Source organism: Nanorana parkeri, unplaced genomic scaffold, assembly GCF_000935625.1.
Source record: "Nanorana parkeri isolate BGI_ZX_2015 unplaced genomic scaffold, ASM93562v1 scaffold1813, whole genome shotgun sequence".
NCBI lineage: Eukaryota > Metazoa > Chordata > Amphibia > Anura > Dicroglossidae > Nanorana > Nanorana parkeri.
In genome coordinates, this window is record NW_017308081.1 from 90,747 (window position 1) to 117,633 (window position 26,887).

Sequence of the window (26,887 nt, forward strand, 5' to 3'; positions counted from 1 at the left end):
GTTTGACAGTTGAGTTTTACCAACACTCCTCTCCCAGTACTCTCTGATGCAGCCTTGACTACATGACCTTAACCTAGCTGCTGGAAAATCAGAGTGGGCCTAGTTTCCAAAATTAAAGGAATAAATATATTGTTTATCTAAAAAGTACAGTAAACATAGAAGTCTTACCACAATATAGAGGAGTCCTCCATTTCAATGACAGAATGTCTAACTGCTGAGTAACAGCACACCAAATCTATGAACGTACCACAGATACCCGAACAAAATGACGGTTGCAAGAAAAGCCAACTTTGACGTTAGTAGATGCACGAGAGAGGCAGCTTCCACCGAACAGTTTAAGCTGAAGTTTAGTCATTTTTTATTTTTTTTTAGATCTAGTACCAAACACAACATGCAACAGTGTGTATCCCACCTACTGCAAGCTGCTGTAAAAATCCTCCCTTCATGGAGCCTTCATAGCTACTGGATATTGCCCACCTATCCACGAATGACTGAGATGTGATTGCGTTCATACTTGATGCGCTACTGAGGATACATACAGACAATTCCTTGTTCATGTGGGGAGATGTTTACAGCTGCTGGTATTCAGTCATGCTTATCTAACACCACCTTCTATTTTCTAGAGAAATGAATTCACTCGAGAAATTGCCATGAGTGGTAAAGTTCATTAAGTGAACTTCCAAAAACGAAATTCGCTTTCTTTACAGGTCAGTGCTGTTACAGACATTTCTTTCATTACACCGATAGAAGTTCAACAGTGCTTAATCTTCAACTTAAATTGGAGTGGAGTTTCGCAGAGGAAAAGGCAATACCTGAAGAAGGAATTATAAAAGGTGATTTGCACTCTTTCTACTAGTATAAGTACTGCAACAAAGTTGTGTGATGAAAAACTTGCAATTATCGATCTATATTGTAACACAAGATAATGTACATGCATAATACAATACATTAAAGAAACCTGGGAGAAATATGAAGGCTGCCTTTTCTGAACTGCTTCTGAAAATCCTGAACTGCATCGCAAGGGACGGAACCCGGAAGACGGCAGCGGCTGGAGGACACAGCGGGATCGCGGACAAGGTAAGACCTACGCTGTATTCCCGAGTGTGGCTCGAGGTTACCGCTTTGTTAACCCCGAGCCACACTCGGGAATACCAATGGATACGCACGGAAATACGCCCCAAAAGAAGCTCCTGTACTTGTTTGGGCGCAGGGCGTTTTTCAGCGCGTTTCTACGCGCTGAAATATGCCCAGGAAATTATGGGATTTTACTTGCTTTAGCGTTTTTCAGCACTTCTATCAGCGCTGAAAAACGCCCAGGTGTGAACCCAGGTGTGTCATAGACAAGCAAACAAGGCTGCAGTAAAGTCAGAATTCCGGACTCACTAGTTCACCCACTCAAAACTGTAACCAGCACAAACCCCCCTCCCAGGCCAGTCAGTTCTGACAGTTGCGGCAGGGGCATTACCCACCTCTTTGTGACACGTAGCTGCAGGGCAGGGAATGTGCTTGCTGCAACTGATTGGGGGTATGTTGGTCACAGTTTTGAGCAGGCTTGGGAGAACTTAGGCGGACTGGGTTCACACCAAGCCGCAGCACATCACTATTCCAAACCTGCATTCTTGTACCCATCAGTGATCCAGAAAGCATTAAAGCCAGTAGATCAGCTGCAACAGCCAGCCAACCAGTACCACCAGAAGTAGGTGTCAGCAATGGTGGCCTCTGGATTTATCTCAGTGGATTTCTATGAAATATGCAAAGTACATCCGCTAAGTTGTCACGAGAGAATCAATGCAGCAATGAGTGGTTGTCTTAAATGATACAGAATCTTCAATACATATTTAAAGCTTGCATTCATAGCGAGTGTAGCTTTGACCACATGGATGGTTGGATGGATAAACCAATTTAAACCGTGTTCTCCCACCAGAATGCACTACTAATCAGCACTATACTCTACAGAAACTCTGATGTGTAATTGTTCACAGCCTCTAAAATCACAAGTGTTTATGGATGCATCAGTAAAGTTCTCTTCCCCCCAAAGACCAAGTAATGTCCCTCCATAATAAAACAACACACCTCAACTGCTACATAATTCTGTTTTAAAATGCGTGTGTTTTTGTCCAAGGGCCCTTAAAAGTTAAAAATGGTATAAGCCAACAATGTGTATGTTCAACCAAATTTTTTTGGATAGTGTGGGGCGGTTTAGAACCCATGTCAGGTTTGTACTGCTATCCAGGGCTCACTTAAGCTAGCCATACACCTTCATTTGTATTGAAATGATAGTCCATCACAGAAGTGAGCATGGGGTGGTGGCTACTTTACAAAACACACAGAAGGAAGGTCAGTGCCCATAGCAATTCCGAGATGATCTGAGGATCTACAGCTGAGTGATGCTCAAATAGTTAAGGTACTTGAATGCATTTTTAAGGGATTGTCTATGTCATGCAGGCAGTGACATGGACACCTGAGGAAAGACACCGGAAGTAAATAGAAGTAAAAAAAAAAAAAACACCAGAAGTAAATAGAGGAGAAGGACTGACCATGGCTTTAGGTAAGTAAAGAGGGCATAAAAAAAAAAAATCAGTTGGGGTACGGTGTGGGAATGAGGGGGTTTTAACTGTAATGTAATGTGTATACGGTCTTAAGGGACCGTAATATACAGGGGTACAGGTACTCCTAGAATGAGATCCTAATTGGTTGGACTTGATGGACTAATGTCTTTATTCAACCTCAAATACTATGTAACTATGTATAATAATGTTTGTAACAGACATATATATAGCTATTGTCCAATTTATGCTGACAGCACAGAGATGTGCTACAATATTGTCAGGATCCACCAAGGTACCTGATTGACAGCTGGCTCTGCTTATCTAGAGCCAGCTGTACCCGCATCCTCCCCTGTCTGTCCCTCCAATGAGAGCTAGAGGAATAGAGAGAGGAGAGGTGAATCCCTGCGCAGAGTGGTAACCTACACTCACCAATCTCTACAGGAAGGAGAACGTGAGCTGAGCGTTCGGCGCTTACCTATCATTTAGCTCTCAGTATATAGAGTCAGCGTGTGAGAGTTGCGGTGTCCCATGCCAGCTATAAGTGTTAAGAAAAGTATATTTTACTCGCTTATACTTTTTCTTTAAAGGTGGTTTACTGCTACACTGAACAGGAGGTTTCTCTATTACTGGCCACTGACTGTATATTTTTCATAGTAATAAAGGATAACCATTTGCAAAGAAAAAGAAGGGGGGGCAGACAGACAAACTGCATAATTATAGAACCTAAAACTGCACTATTTCCAATCTAAAATTCCTTTTCAAAGCAACAACATTTGCTGAATAAAGATCCCCTATCGCATAACGGTGATGACAGACCTGAAATCCTTAACACAAAACAATGAAAATGTGATCCCAAAGGGCATGCATACATACATGTCACTTTCCACTTTCACACAAGAGCACTGCATAACCCTTTAAAAGCGTGCACCATAATCACTTCCTTGTCTACACATTTCTTGTAAGACACACAGGGTTATTCACAAAAGGGTGAAGAGTTTGGAGAAGGCAGGAGAAGTGAACAAGCTAGGACAACATAGCGGAACTGGAAAGTGAGCTGAATTGGAGAATTTTTCCAAATCAGCTATTTTGTCCTAGATTGTTCACTTCTCCTGCCTTCTCCAAACCCTTCACCCTTTTGTGAATAACCGATAGTTTGTAAACTTACAAGTCTGGCAGTGCTTATACTAAAGCTGACCATAGTTCCTTTGACAAAAGTTTGAATTTCAAATCAACGTTTGGTCAGCTTCATCTATAGACCCTTTTACATGACGCACAATTCAGGCAGACATCAAACAACTCTGAGAAAAAAGTTGTTGCATCAAAAATAAACAAGAAAAGCTAACATTAGCTGCTAATGCACAGTTTCTCTTAAAAGGCCTTCTTGACGTTTGTAGATCTTAGCATTAATTAATAAGCAATCACATAACCCAATCCATTTCATTCTGCTCTATATCTACTGCTTCTTACAAGCAGTTTTGTGGGACAAGTTTGTGTTCTGTTGAACATACCTAAATAAAAGAAACAAAATAACAAGAGCAATGAGTAATAAATACCAAGATTCTGAATTAGTAAAATTCTGCAAGAACAAATCTCTGAAACGCTATGTTCTTGTTAGCTTTTTGGGATAAGCAATTGGAAGGATACTTATTTAAGCATAACATGTTTGCACAGTTTGTAAACCTGATCTCATATATAAACGCCAAAATGTAAACAAAGTGATGCAACACTCAGCACCGTACTCAGCTGTATTTAGAAAGCTCTCAGCAGATTGTCATTACACTTCATTATACCCAAAATTCTTGCCTCTGTCAGTCCAGTTTGCTACCAATGGTAATTTCAGTCACAAACAGAAACAGGAGACTGGTAATGCTTTCCAGGAGGCATGGTGTAGTAAAGACAGAATATTCACAAGAATCTGAGTTTTATGTGTACCTCGGTAATCCAAGGGCTAAGGATGGGGTACATGATCCTATGCTAAGTAACGTTTCCATCTGAAAACTATGCATCATTGCATGCAATGTCTGCAGCAAGTCTATAACCAGAGTGGGGCTTAGCAGAATGTGGCTAACACTTAGCCCTTTGAGGATATTTGGCTGCATCTTCACCATAACTATGGACAGGGCAGCATTTACACAGATTTCAACTCAGTCCATTCCATATCATCAGGAAATCGATTAACAGATTGAACGGGATTTCCTAACACTTCCACTCGTTTTCTGTTGCATGCACCCATGAAACTGCAAACAAATTATATAAATCCTGTATATCCTGTATATTAATAATAATAATAAAAAGTAAGTATTCATCCTTTTTTCAGGCATTTTACAGCGTAGATTGCTTGGTTATTAACCCGTTAGTGGCCCATTTAAACAGGACTCTGTTTACATTTGTAGAGCCGGTGGCCGGCTTTACAATAGAAGAGATTCTGGTGACTCTGGTGTTGCCAGATCACTTCGATGGGCCGGTAAACCGCCCGCCCCTCCACCTCAGAGGGGCTCCGCTGCCCCTCCTGCAGGCCCAGGACCGGCATCTTGGGTGTAGGCAAGAAGCTGGGGAGGAGAGCAGCGAACGTCCGTTCACCGATCTCCTCCCCTTTCTATTGGACCGGGAGCGACGCAGATTGCATCACTTCCAGTCCCATAGCTGTCATTGCTGGGCTCCTGAAGCCCAGCAATAAGCTATTGAAGTGTGATCTGCACTTAAAGTTAAATAAATAGATTTGAGGAAACCACAGTACAAGAACTTATAAAGGGTATTACATTTATAGCTAGCATCAACAAAAAATGAGTAATTAAGTTTTAATTACTATTTGTTTTAGTAACGCCTTATCAGTTTTAAAAAGTTTGTGTATACTAGAAGGGTGTGACATTTATTGAATCAGTATTACGCAGAGCAAGTCATGCTCCTTCACAGAATGAATAAGAACAATTCTTCACATCAAAAACACATAATAATATTTGTCACAAAAAGTTGGTCAGTCACTGGGATTTGCTGGGATCACTCCATGATGCCTTTTAAAATGTGATCTGATCATAATCATTATCATAATAATAAAAGGTAGAATTAATAGGCAAACATTGAACACTCTATTTTATATTGCCATATCCTTGCTGATCAAATGGTATAGCCAGGCAAGGTAGGATCGGCATAAATTAATGTAAGACCTTATATTTGGAAATATGTTTTTTCTCCATTCCTATATACCAGGGGTCAGCAAATGACGGACCACGGTCCGGACACAGACCGAGTGGTGGTTCTGCCTGGATCACGATCACCGACCCACGCTGGGTCATAGCTGGCTGACAATGGATACACTGGCCTCTGAGGCTGTTGTTTCCACTGCCAGCCAGTGGAGAGTGGGACTGATCACTGAAACATGAAGTGCAGCTCTCTGCGCTTCATGCTTCAGCTGGCAGAAGTGACAGGTATACAGATTATCAAGCACATTCCTGAGCTTGATGATCTGTATTGGAAGGCAGGAAAGACATCAGAGGTCTAAAAGACCCCCGATGTCTTCATAAAGAGAACCTGTCATCTCCAAATGCTGTCACATAGGGGCTTGTTATCCCCTTTGTGATGACTACAAGATAAAATGTAAAAAAGGTTGATAAAAAAGTTCAAAAAATTAAATAAAAATATTTAAAACAGGCCTGTCATCTGATTCTAATGTACGCATGTACGCCTGGGAACACACACCAGCAGCTGTGCATTGCAGTGTAGCTGCTAGTGAGAATGCAGCCTAAATGGCAGACCGCAGTATGAACATTTTATTTTATTCACCGGACCCCCTTGAATTTTAATTCGCTTCTTCTGCTATATACAAAACTATATTTTTGGGATGTCTTGCTTAAACAGCTTACTTACGATCATGCCATGGCGTTCAATAGGATTAAAACCAAGACACTTACTTGGCCTTTAACATTGTCCATCGATATAAATACAGCGTTAATCACAATGAGTGGTGCCCTGATAAGCTGTCATCTTGATGGCCCATGCCATGATGATGATCTTCTCCCACAACAAATGACAGTCCCCATTTTGCTGCTGATTTTCAGCAAACTGGGTGAGGATGCTGGGTGACGTGATTGACGTCATGACCATATTTGGTCAATAACATCACCCAAGATCCTCGCCAGCTTGGTGATACTGCCACTAAATGAATGGCTTCTGGCTGTTTCAGCTGGGTGGGTGGGTGAACTGGCTGTTTTGTTAGCCCATTCACCAAGTTGCAAACAGGCTGGGTCATACTCATGCTCAACTGGAACCCAAAGCACATCCCTAATCAACATTTTTTTCTACTGGCAGGGTCTTCAAAAGGGAAAAAGACTGCACAGTAAAGATAATTATATGCAATCATAAAGAAGCCAAATCACAAATTCCAGTATGTAAACCTATACTAAAGAGTTAAAAAGCTTCCAAGCATGTCGTCTTTGAAGTATGACTGGTAATTAGACACACTGAGCTACATTATTTATTGCTAACAGGCTACACTTTGACTGAAGTCTGTGACTAAAAGCATATGTAGATCCGACTTTAACAGACATACACTAAGGGTGCCCTTACACAGGTGTGAAAATCCAAAATCTAAACGTTCACGCTCATCTGCCAACCATGACAGCCCTAGGAAACTGTTCATTTATAGAATGAACAGGGCTTACTGCAGGGCATGTCGCAAGTCAGCGCACATCCCCGCATCAGTTTAACAAAAATGCAGCCGACACGCGACGTGCCCTGCAGTAACTTCTGATCATTGTGAAGATCAGAGGGGCACCATTAAAGTCAGCCACGTCTTTAAAAAAAATCAGCTTCTGTATATTATGCACCGCATATTTAATATGCATTTAAATTTCAGCTGACCTAATTGATCCATCTAAATTCCTGACTTTCATTAAACATTCTTCTCAAATTTTCAGTTATACTTTTGCAAGTCTCACAATTACCAGGCACAATTACCCTATAAGGAAGAAGCTACTCCTGTCTTTTCTGCTTGTTCAGCTTACACTCCTGATTCCTCATTATGACATGTATCCTACAGAAAAGATATATCACCGTATCAGTACCATTTACATGTAAAGATTTTTAAAGCCCATATGTATGTACAGCAATTGTAAACAGTTTAGAAGCTCTCTAAATATAAAATAGGCAGTTGGAAGTCACATTCCTTCATGCATGGCTAGTTTTTCTTGCCTATTTAAATAGCTGCTTGACGAATTTATGGAGTACAGTGCTGATTTTGCTTTTTACAAATTAGGTCTCTCTAAGGATGCATGAGACTTCAGCGTGAAAGAGTTTAATCATGCCAGGGAACACCCACTCTGCTATCTACTTTCAAACACACCTTTAAGCCATCAAAATCTGTTTTGTTTTGGGGGTTTTTTTTCTCTTTTTAAGCTGTAAGTGATAATAACAAAAGGCATTAATAAGCTATACTATATGTGATAAAGACTGGCATTTGCAATCTGTTGCTTAACCCTCACAGGCATGGGTCACCATATAGAGGGAACATTAGTCTACCTTCCCTGTTTGAAAGCTGGGACAGCTGTCTCTGAAAGCCCTGGCCTTAACTAAAGATTAGGAACCCTTCAGTGTGGTTCCTGACAATGTGAAAGCCTGACAGCTATGACATAAGGTTTAAATGAAAACAAGGCAGATTTATATGTAGGCATATAGGTTGTTTGCTTCTCAATTACGTATCCTATATGTGTCAAAAATGATAGGCTGGACTTACAGGAAATAGATAGAATGATGTGAATGGTATAAAATGTGTCTGAATGACAAAGCAGCACTCACATGTGTTAATGCCACTCATTCCACGAAGAGTGCAGGAAGAAGAGGAAGCTCTTGTGGCATCAATGGACCAGATAGAAGACTGCAGGTAAATTCTTTTTAATTAAAAAGATTTTTATCGGGGTGTTGGGAGGCAGGGCAACAGCTGGAGTTCTGCTCTAACTAGACAATATATCCTATAAATTCCACCAATGTTGGCGTCATCTTACAAAAAAACTCCTTCTCCTTGGTTACACATAGAAAAAGCAACTTATACACATGATATAAGACCTATCAAACATGCTTTTTTGTATAAATAATTTTTCCCCCCATAGGAAAGCAACACCATTATTTACGGATTAGACATTCTCTGCTGCATGGTGCAAATAGGACATTACATCACACAAGAATCTCTACGCATTCAGAGCTCACAAAGATCTTTAAAACCTCCACTTTGCTTGGTGTCCAAGCGTGACAAAATATTTAATCTATACAGGATTGCCTGAGGGGAAGGATGGCCTAATATGTGCACTGTGTAAGCTGACAACTGTGCTTTACATACAAAGGAGTGGCAACAGGCCTCAGATCAGAGCTAGACAGGAATTTAAAAAACTCACTGAAATCATAAGGCGACAGAAAGATTGAGCGTGGCCTTCCACAAGACAAAACCCGGAAAAAAATGTAAACACTATTTATAAAAACAAAATCAACTTTACAGTATTACAAGATCACTTGAATTCTATTGCTATAGCCAGTATAAAAAGTTTCCTTTACTTTCAATATAATATGATGCCAGATCATTTTGGTAACGCAATTTGTAAATTCTTCAAAGGCTGTATGGTGGTCCCCCTGGTGTCCCCGAAAGAGCCAAGATAGTACACCTCACACTGATTTCTAATACTGTGGTATTTCTATACCTACAACTTTAAGGAGAACTATGGGGTGAGTGATTTCCACTCATCCTCATAGTTAGAGCCGACCTGTGACAAAGAGACTGCCACACGATGGGTCTATTGATCTGGAAGTGAGCAGAAACATGCACCGATGCATTCACTTCCAGATCCTGCTCCCCTCTCTGCTCTTCCAGCGCTGACTGGAGGAAATAACAGGGGAGGGGGCGGGTACAGCTGGCCTCTAGATAGGCAGAGCCAGCTTTCACTCTTGCAGCTGGGTGGGTCTCGACAGTATTGTCGGGATCCGTCCCAGCTGTAGTGTTCTCAGTATATAGCGGGCAGTAGCCCGCTATATACTGAGCTTTGGGTCACAGGAGGAGGTTAGTATATGTCCTCCCGTGACCCTGAAGAGAACTATGGGGAAAAACACTTATCCCATAGTTATCTTTTAAATCTGCAGGAACATTGTCCGCAAAATGCAATTGCCAATTTTAATGCCACTCTTCACTAACAGGTTTCTCATAATACTTTTTCTTTGTTAAGAAACTGTCTGCTTTATTTTTAATATCTTCTTAAGTGCTTGTTGTGGAAATTTTACTAGGATGTGTTATTAGTGTATTGTAATGTTTTGTCATTAGTCTCTCAGTGTCTCGGTTTAAATAGACGCTGGGGGATTAATCCATTGGAGGAGATTTCTTATGCGCGAAGCGGAGCAGTGTCTTCTTGGCGAATGTATGGACGCTGGCTGGGGCCCCCCGTGCAATGCATGGATTTATTGGCTTGCGTGGATACATTTGTCTTGAACGCAGTATATGAAAGGAACGTGCGTTTGTTCTCTCTGGTGTGCCTGATCAACACGCTTGAGATGATATAACGTTATCCCTGTGAATGAGCGCGCATGAGAATCCTAGTAACGTTATGTGGCATTGATCACTGAGCAATGCTGGATAAAGTCACTCCGGTGATTGATTGTTCTACTACATGTGTTTTGTTAGCTGGCTCCTGTTCACTTCCTGTCTGTCCCACTTCCTGGTTTGCTGGTTGTTGAAATCATCTGTTGGTTTTCCATCACTTCCTGTCTCGCTGTTTGAGACACCCCTTCCTGTCTGACATCACTGCCTGTTGGGAAGGTATAAACAATAAACACACCTGTGTTCAGGCCTCTTAGCATGGGATTAACTAACAAGCAACATCTGTCTCCTGACTCTACATGACTCTGAAGGGAGATACTTCCAGTCCTTGCATAAAGGAGCGTAGTACAACGGGGGAAATTTTTTGCGTTTGGCGCAGCTTAATGCGACATGGATTTGGGCGTTGAACCAAGTGAATTTCCATAACAGTGCTACACCCCCTTTCTCTTTGTTCTCATAATGTTGATATGTTACATTAAAATTGAACTCTAGGAAACCAAAACATTTTCCCTGCAGTGGAGCTGCCTACACACTGGTTAAATGCTTCTTTAGGTCTTGGGTACCTGGGAAAAAGAAATTACCCGATTTCCGTTCCTGTAAGTTTCCTCCAGGCAACAAGACTGGTACCGACAGCCTCTTTCCCCTTGCGCTCTGGTGGTTGGAGGCATGATGAGTACAATACAGGGCCCATAGCTCTGCATTATATGTGAAGACGCTCAGAAACAGTCCACAAGCCGGAGAGTAGGGGAGACAAGGTGAGCGCCGACTGCAGGAGGAGCAGAGATCTGGTCATTAAAATTCTTTTTTCCAATACCATAGACCTAACCAAACATTTGACCCACGCAGTTCGGGGGCAGCCCCACTGCAAGGGAAAATGTATTGTTTCTGCAGATGGGCTTTAAAGCTGCTGTCTACATATACTGTATAGCTAAATACGCAGATAAAATACATAAAGCGGCTGTTTTGTTACCTGGCCATGCAGTTCTGAGATGTATACAATCATCTTTACAGGTAAGATTTTCGCTTTTATTCTATTGCTCAAGCTAACATGAATGGATTTGCAAAGCAAATTATTTTTTCATAGCAACAGTTCTAAACTTAAAGAACACTGGTTAAAAAAAAAAAAAAACTTACCCTTGGGGATACCCCCACACTGCAAGGATTATACGCTTGTTTTGTCTAAGTGGCTCAAATAAAGATGAATTACTCACCTGATCCTCAATCCCACTGGCTCCATCCTGGCTGCTAGATTGGTCCTCTCAGCCTCTTCTCCAAAAACCTAAGAACTGCTCATCTCATAGCATCTTATGCAGGTCCACTGACCTCCATTAGATGTAAGGACGCCGAGGGATAATCCCAAACCGTATCGGAGGGGGAGAGAGGTAAGTGCAAAACAATATCTAGTCAGGGGTGGACAAACTAATATGGAATTCAGATGTCAGTCTCTCCAATCCAGGAGCCAGCAGGATTTTTTTTTTAGGAACCTGCTCCATTGACAACTAGCGAACCTTAAAAGTTAGTGCCAGTTGTAATTTAGAAGGATCATTGGCTACCTGGCTCCTGGGATCTGTCCAGTCCTGATCTATTTAAACAATGTAAATGTCTTCCTAGTTATTCAACCTTGAGTTACAAGTTGTCTTTGCTTGTCTAACATATATAGAGAAGCAAGTGTGGGTAAAAGTGTATCTTCTGAGCTGTCTCAGATTCTGTGTGTGACAGACGTTTAATAGTATTATAAATACTCATAAATCTTGCTATAAAATGATTTAGAACACAGATAAGGTTTAGAAATAAAACTGTTAAAGCGGAGTAGCCTGTACACTTCAAAGAACAAAAACACTATCCTGATAAGATTGTGTCTTGTCAAAAAATGGGTTAGCTTATCAGAACCTTGACAGATACTCTACTGTAAGCTGCTTCATAAAAAAAATCTCATGCTTGGCCATTTAGATGAAACAGTAATTAGAAGGCATTTCTCTCACTGGCACAGACTGTTCTTAATTATAAGTGGATTGCACAATGAAACATGTGACCACAGGGAGAGGACAAAAGTAAACTTAATTTCAAAACAAAAAAAGAAAAGTTTCAGCCTAAGTCAGGCGAGTTAGTCTGTAAAAAGTTTCTCAAATTATTTCTAAAGAGGATAATTTATCAAAAATCAACTGCACGCCTAAAGTGAACAATTCAGGGCAAAGTAACAGGTTCACCTATTAGACTATCCTCTCCACTGCTCAAACTTACCTGTTCCACGCTCTCTCCCACCAAAGCCATGTGAAATATGAATTACTTCTGGGTAGAAGGGGACCATGTGACTTTCTCTCCTCCCACTTATGATGCATCATGGGGTGCCTAAGCTGTCACATGTCATCGGACAGGTCCTTAGCCCTTTGTGACCTCTGATGTAGAGCCTCAACAGGACTTTTTTGCTTGGCTCTGCCAGGCAAACAGGACAGGGAAAGAGCATAGAAAAGGTAAGTATAAGTGGCATTGGATGTACATGTTCAGCTTTTTTGCAAAATAAACCCTGCCCTGTGCCCTAGCCCTCTAAATACATTCACCTGTATACCTCCCATAGGTCCACACTTACCTCCTCCAATGACTGTGGCCTCCCGTGATGTCTGCAGTCCAGTTGTGAAAAATCTAGTACCCAGAGGAAACCCACGCAAGTGCAAGGAGAGCATGGAAACTCCATGCAGATAGTGACCTGGCCACACCTCGATTTGAACCCTGGACCTTGGTAATGCAAGGCACTGCAAGTGCTAATTACTGACCCACTGTGCTTAGGGTCTGCTTATGGTCCATGGTAGAAGAGAAATTCCAATTTCAAATCCTAAATTCTATCATTTTTATAGAAATGCCCTATGTACTGGTACTACCTTACTATAGGATAGTATACTCAGTCTTCGCTTTGAGATACTTATGTTTGCACTTACATTGACTTGTACGTGAGGGGGAAAAAAGCTCCAAATTAAACACCGCAATAAATCCAAGTGGACATTGCTCCATAAGAATCAGATCAAAATGTAAAAAGTGCATGCCAAAATCCTACAAATTGCACAGACATATCGGTAGCAAGAAAAGCCACCCATATATGAGTCCCATTTCCACTCTCTATGTTCTCCTCAATAATCTCCAGATGTAAAGAAGACTCCAAAAGCTATACGTCTAGTGATATCTGGAAAATTACTGTCCATTTCCTTCTATTAGCGTCAAAGGTGCAATTCTAAAAGTTTCTGGAGCACACTACTACTGCACTAAGATGTATGGTCAGATCACTTCTGGTCTTTACTCTGTAAAAATCACAGATACTTCTTTTTTCCACAGTGACTTCAACATGACACATGGCATTCCACTGCTCAGAGTATCACACCCAGTGCCTTCTGACTTATAGTAATGTCAATATACACCAATATATACCACAAAAGTCCAAAAGACTTTGCAAAACGGTTCCAGGTACTTATCTGTGGGGGCAGGCAGATGGATCCTACTGACTCCATTTAAATCTTGAAACAAACAGGCACAAATTATTCTGGTCTGGTTTCCTTTCCTAATGGCCAATCCACTTATTTGATGGCTAGTAGACTGATTTTATATGTCTTGGATATTCATACGGTGAGGTCTCTCTACCATACTTCCCGACTGTTCTTGTCCACCTGGAATTTGTTTTTGTTTTTTACTACCTTTGAGTGTTACAGCATCTCCAACTGCAGTCTCCATTATATACCAGTAATACATCCAACAGATAAAGAGGGAAACTCATATTATGACCACAGCAGGTGAGCGGGCCTGGGAACCTACACCATGTCATACAAGTTGCCAACAGCAAGAGTGCCACTAATGTGACATAACCTTTGAGTGGACCTGAACTAAAAAAATGTATTGTGAGATTTGTTATGTTGTAGGGAACATTTAGAAATGTTTACGGTGCCTACGTAGTGCCCTAAAAATATACCTTTTGTCTTTAAATCCTCCTGAAAAAAAGCACTGCAGTGATAGTGCCTAGGCATTCCTGTGTCTACAACCTCCTAACTGTATATCTACCGTGTGAAATCTTGAAAATGTACTCTTACAGGGTTATTCACAAAAGGGTGAAGAGTTTGGAGAAGGCAGGAGAAGTGAACAATCTAGGACAACACAGCTGAACCGGAAATTTTTTCTAAATCAGCTATTTTGACCTAGATTGTTCACTTCTCCTGCCTTCTCCAAACTCTTCACCTTTCTAATGAATAGCCCTGTTAGTATTAGGAGATGTGGCGATGTCATTGCTGTGCTGCTCACTGTCCCTCTTGCTGGAGGCTCTTGCATGAGAAAGATGGCCACCTCCTCACAAACAGTGCAGAACAAGGCATTGTAAGTCAGTAACTGGAAAAGATCAGCTGCAGGAAGACTATAGGTAATACTGATGACTAGCCCTTTGCCTTCTGTCTGCCATTTTGAGCACATCTTCCAAAGTTTAGTTCCTCTTTAAGGGCTGATATATTCATCAACAGAATTCTTACAGGATATAAGAAGCTGTAAGGTCATTTTGCTCTCCAAAATCTACCAAAATATGAAAAACAGTTATGGGTGGCCTGACCCTTTCGTCTTCTTCCCTTCAGAGAAAGAATGTTATTAGATTATGTTAATCGATCTAACCCATAACAAGCTATAAAGATGTTTTGTTTTTTTATGTAGACCAAAGTTTTTAATTTAGATTCAGATCATTTTGAAAAGCACCCACATGAAAATGAACTAATACCACTTCTAGTGTTTATTTGCAAATTACATCAACTAAAGCTAACCTTCCATATACAAGCCAACATCGGTCACATGACCGAGAACACATGTAGACTTACAGGTCACATTGACTTTTCTCACTCCCAAATGCCTGAATAGTCCTACATTTCAAACTGATGTTTTAGGCACCACACTGTACATACATTTTGACTTTTAGAATTTGAACCGTGCTTATTATTGAAATTTTTGCAAATGACTGACATACTGTTACACGTCTTTACTGCGTTGTAAATTTTACACAGTTGTTAGTGGCTAAATAACTTCTACAGTCATGGCAAACAAGAAGAAATATAATTTATATATAATAGGCTGTGTACTTGCACATTGACGTCAGTGAAGCTCTCAAAAATGACTTGTGATTGACTTTTAGGACACATAATAATAAACCGTAAAATTCCCTTTACTCAGAAAGCACTACAAGCCTATAGCCAGAAAATATAGTTACAATGTAATAAAGCCAGTGGGTGAAACTCTTAATTTGGTACATTAGGTTAAGTAGTTTTGCACTCTTTGGACCTTCTCTATTCAGTGGTGTGGTGGAATATATAGCGGCAGCTCTACAGTTCCTTGGATGTGAATAGTAAAACATCACAGAATAAACTCCTATGTAATATTAACGTATGTTAGTTTACCATTGAACATAAAAGATTTGTATTTACCATCGGAATGTGGTATGTCACTCTGCGTCCTCACACCTAATACACAGTATTAGACATGATGGCATCAAGGGTCATTATACCGTCTGAGCAGAGGGGGAGAGAAGTTGCAGGGACCAGTCTAGCAGCCAGGCGGGTCCAAGGCTCGGGTGAGTATATTTTGTTTTTTTCATTTTACACCAAAATGAGCACTTAACCCTTGCAGTGAGGGGGTAGCCTCACAGCAAGGGTTAATTTGCCATTTGCCCAAAGTTCTGCTTTATTTTAAAATTGCAAACAGTGCAAATTCCTGAATTTGACCTGGCAACAGCCTTCCTCAGTCCCTGTGCAGCGGGGCTGGAGTATAAGGGGAAGAAGCAGTACAAGGAGTCAATCAGTTTATGCGCTAACAAGAAGCATGCTGAGAGAAAGAGAAAGCAGAGTGACAGAGATGTGCGTATCACTGTGCTGCTTCTCCTTCCACTGACTGATACACCCTTGGACACTCTAGGAAGTGCCGGAGGTGGTAAGAAAAGATGAGAGCAACAAGAAAGAATGCAGTGGCATAAGTATGGAATCAAATGTGAAAACTAAAAGTAAAAAACTGTAAGTTCCTGAGATTGTCTTTTTTGACAGTGACTAGTAAAATGAAACTGTGCATCTATGATCAAACACTAAAAATAAAGATCTATTTCTATATTGAATCTCCAGAAGTTCTATCCCATATTGATCTAGTAGTTTATAAACCAATTTATTGAAGATGCCCATAGGATGGAATTCCTCAATACACTGCCACAATTTCACTGAGCCCTGTGAATATGCACTTCCTTGTGTCACTAACTAAGCCTGCCATCCAGACTACAACTCAACATCTGAATTTCCCACAATGTAGCAACATCATTGCTTGCTGAAAGCAATGCATGATGGGCTATGCAATCTTGAGAAATCAAGATTGCATCACATCAAGCAGCAGAGAAAGTTATGCAAAGCACACTGGGAATCCAGGAAGTTGTTGAAAGTGATGGAAGTGATGGATTCGAAGAAGACAGCACTCGCTACATAAAAATGGATGTTTTTCAAATAAGCTTTGATCACATTGTGGAAACAAAACTCTAGTATGTATTCCTATTACAATGCAGATGTTATAACATGATAGTATATTCTGTGACTTTACAACTCCTTTTAATACTCATTTTCCCTGCTGCCTGTGCAGTAGTGCAGAGAAACTGCCAGCTGAGCATCCTACAGTATGCGGCGCTACTGTGTCCTATAAGGAAGTAGGTGCCAGCGGGAGGAACCATACAGTCCAGTGAGGTACCAGGAAATAATCACTCCCTGGAGTGTCAGATTCTGAGGATGTTCAGCTGCTTCTCTGCACTACTGCAGAGATTAGAAGCCAGGCAGCAGGAGAGGAGAGTGTTCCCTGTCTTCTTGACAGGAAGCCTTTTATTGTGCAGTCACTCAAATATGGTTGTGCAAACTCTGGAACAACTTATGAGGTCATGAGGTTAATGGGAGTCTGACACTTGAGTTAGCAATTCAGTAGTTGGTTCACCAGAAGTCTAGTCGTTGATGTCACAGCAGCACTTGATCTTATACGCTGTCTCCCAATTCTGTGTGTGCCTAACAACATCAAACAACAGGGCTTTGCAGTTTGCAATTGAAACTATGGGGTTATGTTATTTGATGCCACTATGCACCTTCAAAAAGGTGACAATGTGTTGGGGCAGGCAGTTGGCAGGTCAGCACTTAAAGTGACCTCTCAAGCTGTCTTAGACTTAAAATAAGTGAATCAAAATATAGGGAAACTATTATCAGTAAACATGCTGTTATAATAACTGAAGTGTATGTCCAGCCAAAACGTTTTGAATAGAATGGAGAAAGATTTGTACCCTGTTGTAGATTTTTCCTCAATCCCTAATAAACCAAGAACCTAACAGGGTTAGTTACTAAAGGGTGAAGAGTTTGGAGAAGGCAGGAGAAGTGAAAAATCTAGGCCAAAATAGCTTTTGGAAACATTCTCCAATTCAGCTCACTTTCCAGTTCAGCTCTGTTGTCCTAGATTGTTCACTTCTCCTGCCTTCTCCAAACTCTTCACCCTTTTGTGACTAACCCTGTAAAAGTGGCTGGACTTACAGTTTAGGAATAACTACTTAAACTCTTGTTATACCATTCATGACCGTATATTTAATGTTTCTGTGGGCATTAGATAATTTACATTTAATGTCTAAGATTTAAACAATAAAAACTATGTTTATATGAATACCTAGACCACAAAAGATGGTCTTACTTGACCTTCTTTAGAAGAAAATTTGTTAGTTGGAACTCTTCCCATCCGACCAAGGTCTCACCATGTCCTATAAGCCTGCTGGCTTGTAAAATATGACCATGGATGTTAGGTTTTGTATCACAGGAAGAAAGAGGGCAAGTCATAGTGTTCACAAAGAAATGTAATATAATAACACAATTTCTAATCACTTACCTCTGCAGAAGCCATATTGACAACTCCTGTGGATCTTCTCTTTTCCCGCATCTTTCTTTTCTCGATCTGCCCTTTACCCTTTCTTGCACTTGGGCCGCAACTTTTCCCTTTGTCTTTTGCTTTACTTGAACTCTCCTGGGACACTGGAGGTGCCGGTTCCTCCTGTGTTGTTCCTCCTGGGACACCATCTTGTAAGGGCACTGAGGTTTTCTTCTGCTGAGCAGTCACTGAGGTAACTTGCTGTTCCTCCACAGTCCTACTGATAGCTGGGACTTTAATTACCGATGCAGATGCTTGGCTATTGCTGTTGGGTACATTGTTACTACTACTGTTATTGTTCATTTCAGTGCTAGTTTTATTGGCGTTGTCAGTTGCACCAGCAATCCCTGCTGCGGCCATCTCGGCTGCGTGCATCTTTGCCCTCATTTTCTCCCGCTTGGCTTTCCATTCTTCTAGAAAATCGGTGGTGTTAGACGAAGGCGGGTTGTGTGACCTGAAGCCACCGCTTGCCATGTTCTCCCGTGGTTTCTCTCTAACAAGATCTTCCCCAGATGTTCAGGACATGAAATGTTTGATTCACCAGTACAGATGGACAGGCGATTGGAGAACCTAAAGATAATTAATAGATTTTATAAGAGAGCAAATAGCAATGGGGGTGAACAGCAGCGCAAGCGTGTCATCAATATCAGAGCAATTACCCTGGACGTAGCAGGATAAGATGCCTACAATGACAAGTTAATATAGTGCACTGCACCTGGACATGCAGAAAGAAGCTGTTGGTGCCAGGGAGTCTGACACTAACTTGGCTTTTCATAGGGCTTTAATCTCCTTATTTGAGAGCCATCTCTCCAGCTCTCTGCAGACATACTGACACGGCTCTTTAATCAGTCTGTGCACACATCCACTCACACAGACACTGCCAGGATCAGACAGGCATGTCCTGCCTTCAGACAGACATGCGCTGTATCGCCACTTATTACTTGACTCTTTATTAACAAAGATTAAATAAATCAAAATCACAGGGAGGAAACAAGTGTGATCAGCCCTTTTCCTCCAAGATGTTTTGATGTTCTACAATACTCGATTTAGCAGCCAAAAATTAGCAGAGCACTACAACAAAGGCTGATTTTTCTATGGGTGCAATAAAGAAGAAAAGCTTTGCCAATAATTCAAAGTGCATCCCTCTTGCAGCCAATTTCATCCTTGTGGTCACACGACTTGACCTGCCTACTCTACTTCCCCAAAAGTGGCACTCTATTTGCATGCTTTCAAAACACCTATGTAGTACTGAAGCTTTACATGATTTCTATGGATTGGTTGTATTTTGGCAAGTGGAGCAGAGGACAATGTTTTTTTTATTTAAATAAAAACAGATTTACAATCTGATTTGCTTCCCATGTAGCCTCAAGCTTGCTCTCCCGAACTTCCGGTAAGGGAGCGTGCAATAATTACAGCTTAGAATGTCCCCTGATCCCCCTCATTGGGACTACATGTTCCATAAGTTTAAGCTTCACAACGCATGTGTGCCCTGTCATGGTCCTCTTTTGCTGCTCTCTGTGGGCTTTAGTGCAGGCAGGTGGATTGTGGTCTCTCCCCAGGTGTGCACAGGTAAGGGTGACTCCATAGGATCCCACAAAGCAACAGAGCCACCCTAGAAGAGGAAACCTGCAGCAGGGATCTTTAGATCCAGGATAATAAAAAAAGCAGACAAGTTAAGTGCCCAGGTAAACTTTTATGAATGCTACTCAAATAATAGGGTTTAATAAGACTTTAGCAAACAAGTTTATGCAATCAGCCTCTCAAAAACAAATGATTAAAAAAAAAGGATGTCGGTATTGTACATGCCAAGACTTGCTTTACAGGTGCCTGCTCACGTTTTCCTTTTCTAATGCCCAGTTGCCTTAGCAGGATGGATATGCCAGGCACACACAAGGTAAGTGCCCAGGTAAGCTGGTGTAAATGCTATTCAAATATTAAAATGAGGGTTTCATTGACTTTAACAAAAATAAGTATATGCAATCAGGATCCCAAAAAATTAAAATGGTTCTAAAAGGATGTCAGTGTTATACATGGCAAGGCATGCTGTACAGGTGCCTGCTCACGTTTTCGAATGCCCAAATGCCATAAGCAGGCTGGATATGCCAGGAACATAAGGAACAGGGAAACACTAGCCCTTGTTATAGCGTGTGCTAAAGGGCAGCAACACAAGCCTGTCACACATCAGATAACTGCCTCCCAATGGGGACTGCTGCTGATCTTCTCCGAGCTGATTACTTTATGGCATCAGGCTCCTGCAGCATGGAATATTAACAAGTTCAACTTATTTCGGAACTCAGCAAGAGCAGCTCCGGCTGAACTAAAGTAGTGAAAGCACACAGTAAAACGATCAGCCGCTCCACCTTTATCTACAGCCACACAGCTTACTAGTCACTAGCCCGACCGGCTTCAAAGCTAACTTTCAGATGCCAGTCTCAGCACAACCTGCCACCTCTCCCGGCCCCTGTGCCCACACATAGGAGCGCTGCCCATTACCTGCGCCGCAGACAGCCAGCTGTCAGTCACCGGGCTCACGGGACAAGGTGCGGAGACGAGTCGCTCACTCACCTCTCGCTCTCGCTCACTTCGTGTTCCCGGAAGGAGCCGAAAGTTCTCGAGTTCTTCCGAAAGTGGACGAGCTTCTGCAAGCCCGAGGGTGGTGACAATCGCACTCCGAGCCCTTCCGGAATTTGCCGAGGGCATGTATTGTGTGTTGCGGGAGGTCTCTGCTAATTATATTCTGTGTACTTACAGTGTATGCCGCTGAGGGGTTCGCACACATGTTTCACAGGATGGGATAGGATAGGTGGCTCTACACAGGTGCAGGTGAGGGGTTCCTATAGGCAGGGCAGCTGTCAGAAATTTCAGGGCCCCTTACACGGCATTAGGCCGCCCCTCCCCCTGGACACGGGCTTACCTACCTGAGAGTGACCCTGCAGAGCCCACCATAGATGCTGCACATCCCATCTGACACTGTCTATGGTGGGCTCTGAAGGGGTCTCAGGTGGGCTGGTCAGATCACTAAGGTGACGTCACTTCCGGCCAGTCCGACATCAGACGAGCAGCATCGCTGATGGGGCCCCAGCTTGTCTCAAAGTCGTTGGAGCGGCAATGTTGGGGCCCTGCGCTGTTAGGGCCAGGCCTCCGCCTCCTCGCCCTTCACCGTCGGCCGATAGTCATGTAAGGGACCCGGACGGGCCCCCCCAGGCTGCCCGGGCCCCTTACATGAGTATCGGCCGTACCCCCCTGATGGCTGCCCTACCTATAGGTATTCTGAGGGTTTCACCCAGAGGCGTATCTACTGCAAGGCAAACTATGCGTCAGTTTTGAGGGGGGCGGCACAACCGCAGGCTCCCCAAACCAGTGGGGCAGAGCATCACCTGCCATTACCGTATCAGCGCAGATACCGGCGCTTTAAATTTTTGAACACAAGCGGCTGCCGTAAGGTTCCGCACTTGCTGGGGACCAACAGAACCGGGCACACATCTCCTCCTTACTGTGGAACCATTCCGCCTGCACCCGCCGACAAGACAATCCGGACTCCTATTGAGACCCCGCAGAGCCCTGGTGAGACCCTGCACTACCTCCTGCGACCCCACACAGCCCTGGTGAGACCTTGCACAGCCCACCTGAGAGCCCGCACAGCCCACCTGAGAACTGAGACCCCGCACAGCCTACCTGAGAACCGGCACAGCCTCCAGAGAACTAAGACCTCATAGAGCCCACCTGAGACACAGCACACCTGAGAGCCTGCACAGTCCACCTGAGAGCCTGCACAGTCCACCTGAGAGCCTGTACAGGCCACCTGAGACCCTGCAAAGCCTCCTCAGACCCCACACAGCCCACCTGAAATGCTACACAGTCCACCTGAGACCCAGCATTGCCTCCTGAGACCTCATACAGCCCACCTGAGATGCCGCACCGCTCACCTAAGAGCCTGCACAGTCCTCCTGAGAGCCTGCACAGTCCACCTAAGAGCCTGTACAGCCCAACTGAAACCCTGTACAGGCTCCTCAGACCCCCCACAACCCACCTGAGAGCCCACATAGCTTCCTAAGACTCTGCACAGCTCACCTGAGAAGCGGCACAGCCTCCTGAGAACTAAGATCTCGTACAGTCCACCTGAGTTGCCGCACAGCCCACCGGAGACCCTGCACAGCCTCTTGAGAGCCGCACAGCCCACTTGAGATCCTGCAAAGCCTCCTGAGAGCCCATACAGCCCATCTAAGAACATGCACAGCCTCCTCAGACCCCACACAGGCCAATTGAGAGCCCACACAGCTTCCTAAGACTCTGCACAGCCGACCTGAAACCCTGCACAGCCCACCTGAGAGCCCTAACAGCCTCCTGAGACCCCGCACAGTCCACTTGTGATGCCACACAGTCCACCTGTGAGTTTGCACATCCTCCTGAGAACTGAGACCTCGTACAGCCCACCTGAGAGCCTGCACAACCCACCTGAGACCCCGCAAAGCCTGCTGAGAGCCCACACAACCCATCTGAGACCCTGCACAGTCTCCTCAGACCCTAAACAGCACACCCGAGAGCCTGCACAGCCCACCTGAGACCCTGCACAGCCTCCTGAGGGACCACACTGCCCACTCGATAACCGGCACAGCTTCCCCAGACCCCACACAGCCCACCTAAGACCCTGCACAGCTTCCTAAGACTCCGCAAAGCCCATCTGAGACGTTGCATAGCCACCTGAGATTCTGCACAGCCCACCTGAGACAATGCACAGCTCCCTGAGAACCCGCACAGCCTCCTGAGACCCTGCACAGCTCATCTGAGACTCTGGAGACAGGTTCTAAGAATGTTCTTAAGGGGTTCCACAGGTGGTCCTTCACAAGTACAGGTTAGGGGGGCTCCTATTGATATTCTGAGGGGTTTACACATGTTCCACAAATGGCTATGCACAGGTTAGGGGGTCCTATTGGGATTTTGGGGTTCTCACACATGTTCCACAGGTGGCTCTGCACAGATACAGGTGAGGGGATCCTACTGGTATTTTGAGAGGTTTCCACACTTGTTTCACAGGTGGCTCTGCACAGATACAGGTGAGAGGGGGCCTTTTGGTATCCTGAAGGGTTCAAACATGTGTCCACAGGTTGCTCTGCTCAGGTACAGGTGAGGAGGTCCTATTGGTATTCTGATGGGTTCACACACATGTTTCACAGGTGGCTCTGCACAGGTACAGGTGAGGGGAACCCTATTGGTATTTTGAAGGGTTCACATGTGGTCCACAGGTGGCTCTGCACAGATACAGGTGAGGGGGTCCTATTGATATTCTGAGGGGTTTGCACACATGTTCCATAGGTGGCTCTGCTCAGGTACAGGTGACGGTGTCCTATTGTTATTCAGATGGATTCTCACACATGTTCCACAGGTGGCTCTGCACAGGTACAGGTGAGGGGGTTCTATTGTTATTGTGAGGGGTCACATATGTGTTCCACAGAAGGCTCTGCACAGGTACAGGTGAGGGGTCCTATTAGAATTTTGAGGGGTTCACACATATGTTCCAAAGACAGCTCTGCACAGGTACAGGTAAGGGGGTCCTATTAGTATTTTGAGGGGTTCACACACATGTTCCACATGTGGCTCTGCACGGGTACAGGTGAGGGTGCCCTATTGGTATTCTGAGGGGTCAGATATGTGTTCCACAGGTGGCTCTGCACAGGTACAGGTGAGGGGGTCCTATTGGTATTTCTATGGGTTCACACACATGTTTCACCTGGGGATCTGCAGGGGTGCAGGAGAGGGGGGTCTTATTGGTATTCTGAGTGATTTACACACATATTCCACAGGTGGCTCTGCACAGGCACAGGTGAGGGTGTCCTATTGTTATTCTGATGGGTTCACACACATGTTCCACAGGTGGCTCTGTACAGATACAGGTGAGAGGGTCTTATTGGTATTTTGAGGAGTCACACGTGTTCCACAGATGGCTCGGTACAGGTGAGGGGGTCCTATTGGTATTCCGAGGGGCTGACACACATGTTTCACAGGTGGCTCTGCACAGGTGCAGGGGAGGGGGGTCCTACTGGTTTGCTGAGGAGTTCACACACATGTTCCACAGGTGGCTCTGCACAGGTACAGGTGAGGGGGTCCTATTGGTATTCTCTGCACCTGTGAAACGTGTGTGAACCCCTCGGTTCATACCCATGTTCCACAGATGACTCTGTACAGGTACTGGTGAGGGGATCCTACTGGTATTCTGATGGATTCATACACATGTTCCACAGGTCCACAGGCTTGGACAGTCATCTGCAGGTGATGGGGTCCTATTAGTATTCTGAGAGATTTGCACACAGGTTCCCAAGCACAGGTGTATCTGTATGCATGTTGGGGGGTGGGGGTTGGGGGGTACTCACTTCAAGAAGGAAACCACCAAGAGCACAAAATCATGGCCTGCCTCTAGCAATCGAGGGTACATACTGTGGGCATTTCCTTACCCCCTGACCTCAGGTGCTCAGGGAGGTGAAGACACTGTGTTGTAGGTCACAGCATTAAGCCCTTGTCTTGCTACCCTAGTGAAGAGGATCAGTTATCTGCAGTGCAGCTAGAGCATGCTGGGGATCACTGTCCATTTGGGGAGGAAGAATCTACCCGTTCTTTTACCCGGAGAAACTTCTTGTGCATGGAACAGGACATGACACAATAGTAAGGGCAGAATGCCCAAAACCCAACATGACGGTCTCTTGTTCATGGCAGATGAGCTTAAAACCACCATTTTAAACTGTCCCCAGACACTGACAACCCCAGCAAACATCCAGTGGTGTCCCTTAGCTAAAACATATGCAAGAGTTAAATAAAGCAATGGAAAAAGCACCATGTTGTCTTTCACATTCACCTGCCCATTAGAGCCAGTGCCTGTACAGCCTACATACCTAGGACGAAGGCAGATGTCCTCAGGAGTAGTGATTTAGTGCCCTGTCAGACCGGAAAGTACTCTAACAAGCAGATTGGAGACCCACCAGTCATATGCATCCATAGATGCGAAACAATCTCAGGCAATGCCACCGCTATTTGAGGTTCCTTCTTGTTTCAAACTTTCTAAAATGCTTTTGGTTTCTAGGAAATCTATAATTACAGAACTAAATGACTACAGGCCTTTCACTTTAACATCTGTGGCCATGAAGTCTTTTGAGAGATTAGTGCTGACCCACCTGAGGGACATTACAGGCCCCCTACTGAACCCATGCAGTTTGCCTATAGTGTTAAATAGTCTGACCAGAGTCCTGTGTTGGATTTGGCTCCTCCGATTTGTGGGCGGTATTCTTGGGCTATTTTAGAAGTGTGTAATATGGGACTACCCTGTGCAATATTAAACATGACTGGGCTCTATATGGGAATTAGAGGCATAAACCAGCATTCTCTCACAGTTTTCCTGCATTCATAGAATTTTTGGGCTAAATATCTTATCTTGGCTCATGTCTTGGCCTCCAGGATCCTAGCCAATCTTAAACACATCTTATGAAGTTTAAGTTAATCTTCAGGCAGAATCATTTGTGTTTAAGTCCAAGGTTCTAATATTGAAAGTCAGATTTGAAACCTCTGTTGCTTTTGCCTTTTTAAGGCAAGACCCATGGGCATTTAGCTTTAGAACTGCTTTTTGGCCCTCCCATATCAATTACTTGGATACCTTCTCAGGGTCATTAAGTTTTTCTTCAGCTAGTAGAGATTGTTTGTGCTTGAATTTCAAGGTCCTAATATTGGAAGCCAGATTAGATAACACTTTTGATATTGCCTTTTAAGACAAGACCTATGGGCATTTAGCTTTATAACTGTTTTAAATATGCGGACTGAATTCTGTAAGGTCCTTATGATATTATTCTCTGGGAGGGTGGCAAAGCACAGAGCACCCTGCCAGAGAATAATATCGTAAGGCCCTTACAGAATTCAGTCCGTTTATTTAAAGTGTTTGAGATGAAATTCTTCCCTTTGAATCTACCACCTGGGTCTTCAGTAGGAAGAGGTGGGTTTTATGCATAGCAATGGCCACCCTTTTAGCCTTGGGAATACCATACCAAAGATACCATTGTTGATGACCCTGTATAAGGAGCTTAGGGGTAGATTTTGGAGTAAAGTGAGTCTCCTAGAGTATGACTAACTGAGGTGCCAGACAAAGTCCTTGCCATAGTTTGCTCAATGTGGTGAGCAAAGGTCCCTTACACTTTAAGACATTATTATGAGTTTAGACATGTTAGTGTTTATGAGAGATTAGCAGTGAAATGTTTGTACTTCAGACAATCCCTGCTATGAGATGTGTATGTCTGGTAAAACTCACCAGGACAATAACGAGAACAAGTGTATTCATAAACATGCAAAATAACAAACAGTAACCAGGAAATCGGATACAAAATTGTTAAGTGTAGGGATACCAGTTCCAGGCCCGAGAGCTTGATCCATCATGTTCTGCCTGATGCAGATGTATTCCCACATTGTGGGAATTTGCCTATTGGGGGAAGGAGATTGCACATCTCAAGGAGAAGCTCATCTTCCCCAACATAAGAAATGTAAAAGATCTGCTGCAAGGTTAAATGCAACAAGAGGGCATCTGAGTCCATATTTAAAGGCATGAACAATAGGTGCTATACATTACTCGGATATATTGGGTATATGGATGGTCTAGAGTAATGAGATTTGAGCAGAATTACAGACCTGACAACGGAAGTCCAAGTGTTGATAATATCATAGACCTCACAGGGTGAGCGGTAAGGTCTTTGATATGAAGACTGTGGTTCCACATTAGGTAACGCTTTAAGTAATATGCCTGGCAAGAAGAATGTTGTTCAGCAGTCTATTAGGCCAAGGAACACTAGCTGGGGTTTGGGGTATG

At 43.5% G+C, this 26,887-nt stretch overlaps 1 protein-coding gene across 3 annotated transcripts in view; it reads right to left on the reverse strand.

Annotated features, from left to right (window-relative positions):
- The window catches only part of PAWR (pro-apoptotic WT1 regulator), a 100,705-nt gene that overhangs the window by 69,154 nt on the left and 4,664 nt on the right, over positions 1-26,887 (reverse strand). The window contains exons 1-2 of one of the 3 annotated variants that reach the window (XM_018571705.1): positions 20,617-20,682; positions 18,013-18,621 (exon numbers count right to left, since the gene is read on the reverse strand). In XM_018571705.1, coding sequence (XP_018427207.1) covers positions 18,013-18,525 — 513 coding nt within the window. In that variant the 5' untranslated portion in view covers positions 18,526-18,621; positions 20,617-20,682. Of the gene's footprint in view, positions 1-18,012; positions 18,622-20,544; positions 20,683-26,887 lie in introns of those variants that run through there. The other 2 variants (XM_018571706.1, XM_018571707.1) reach the window with 2 other exon arrangements.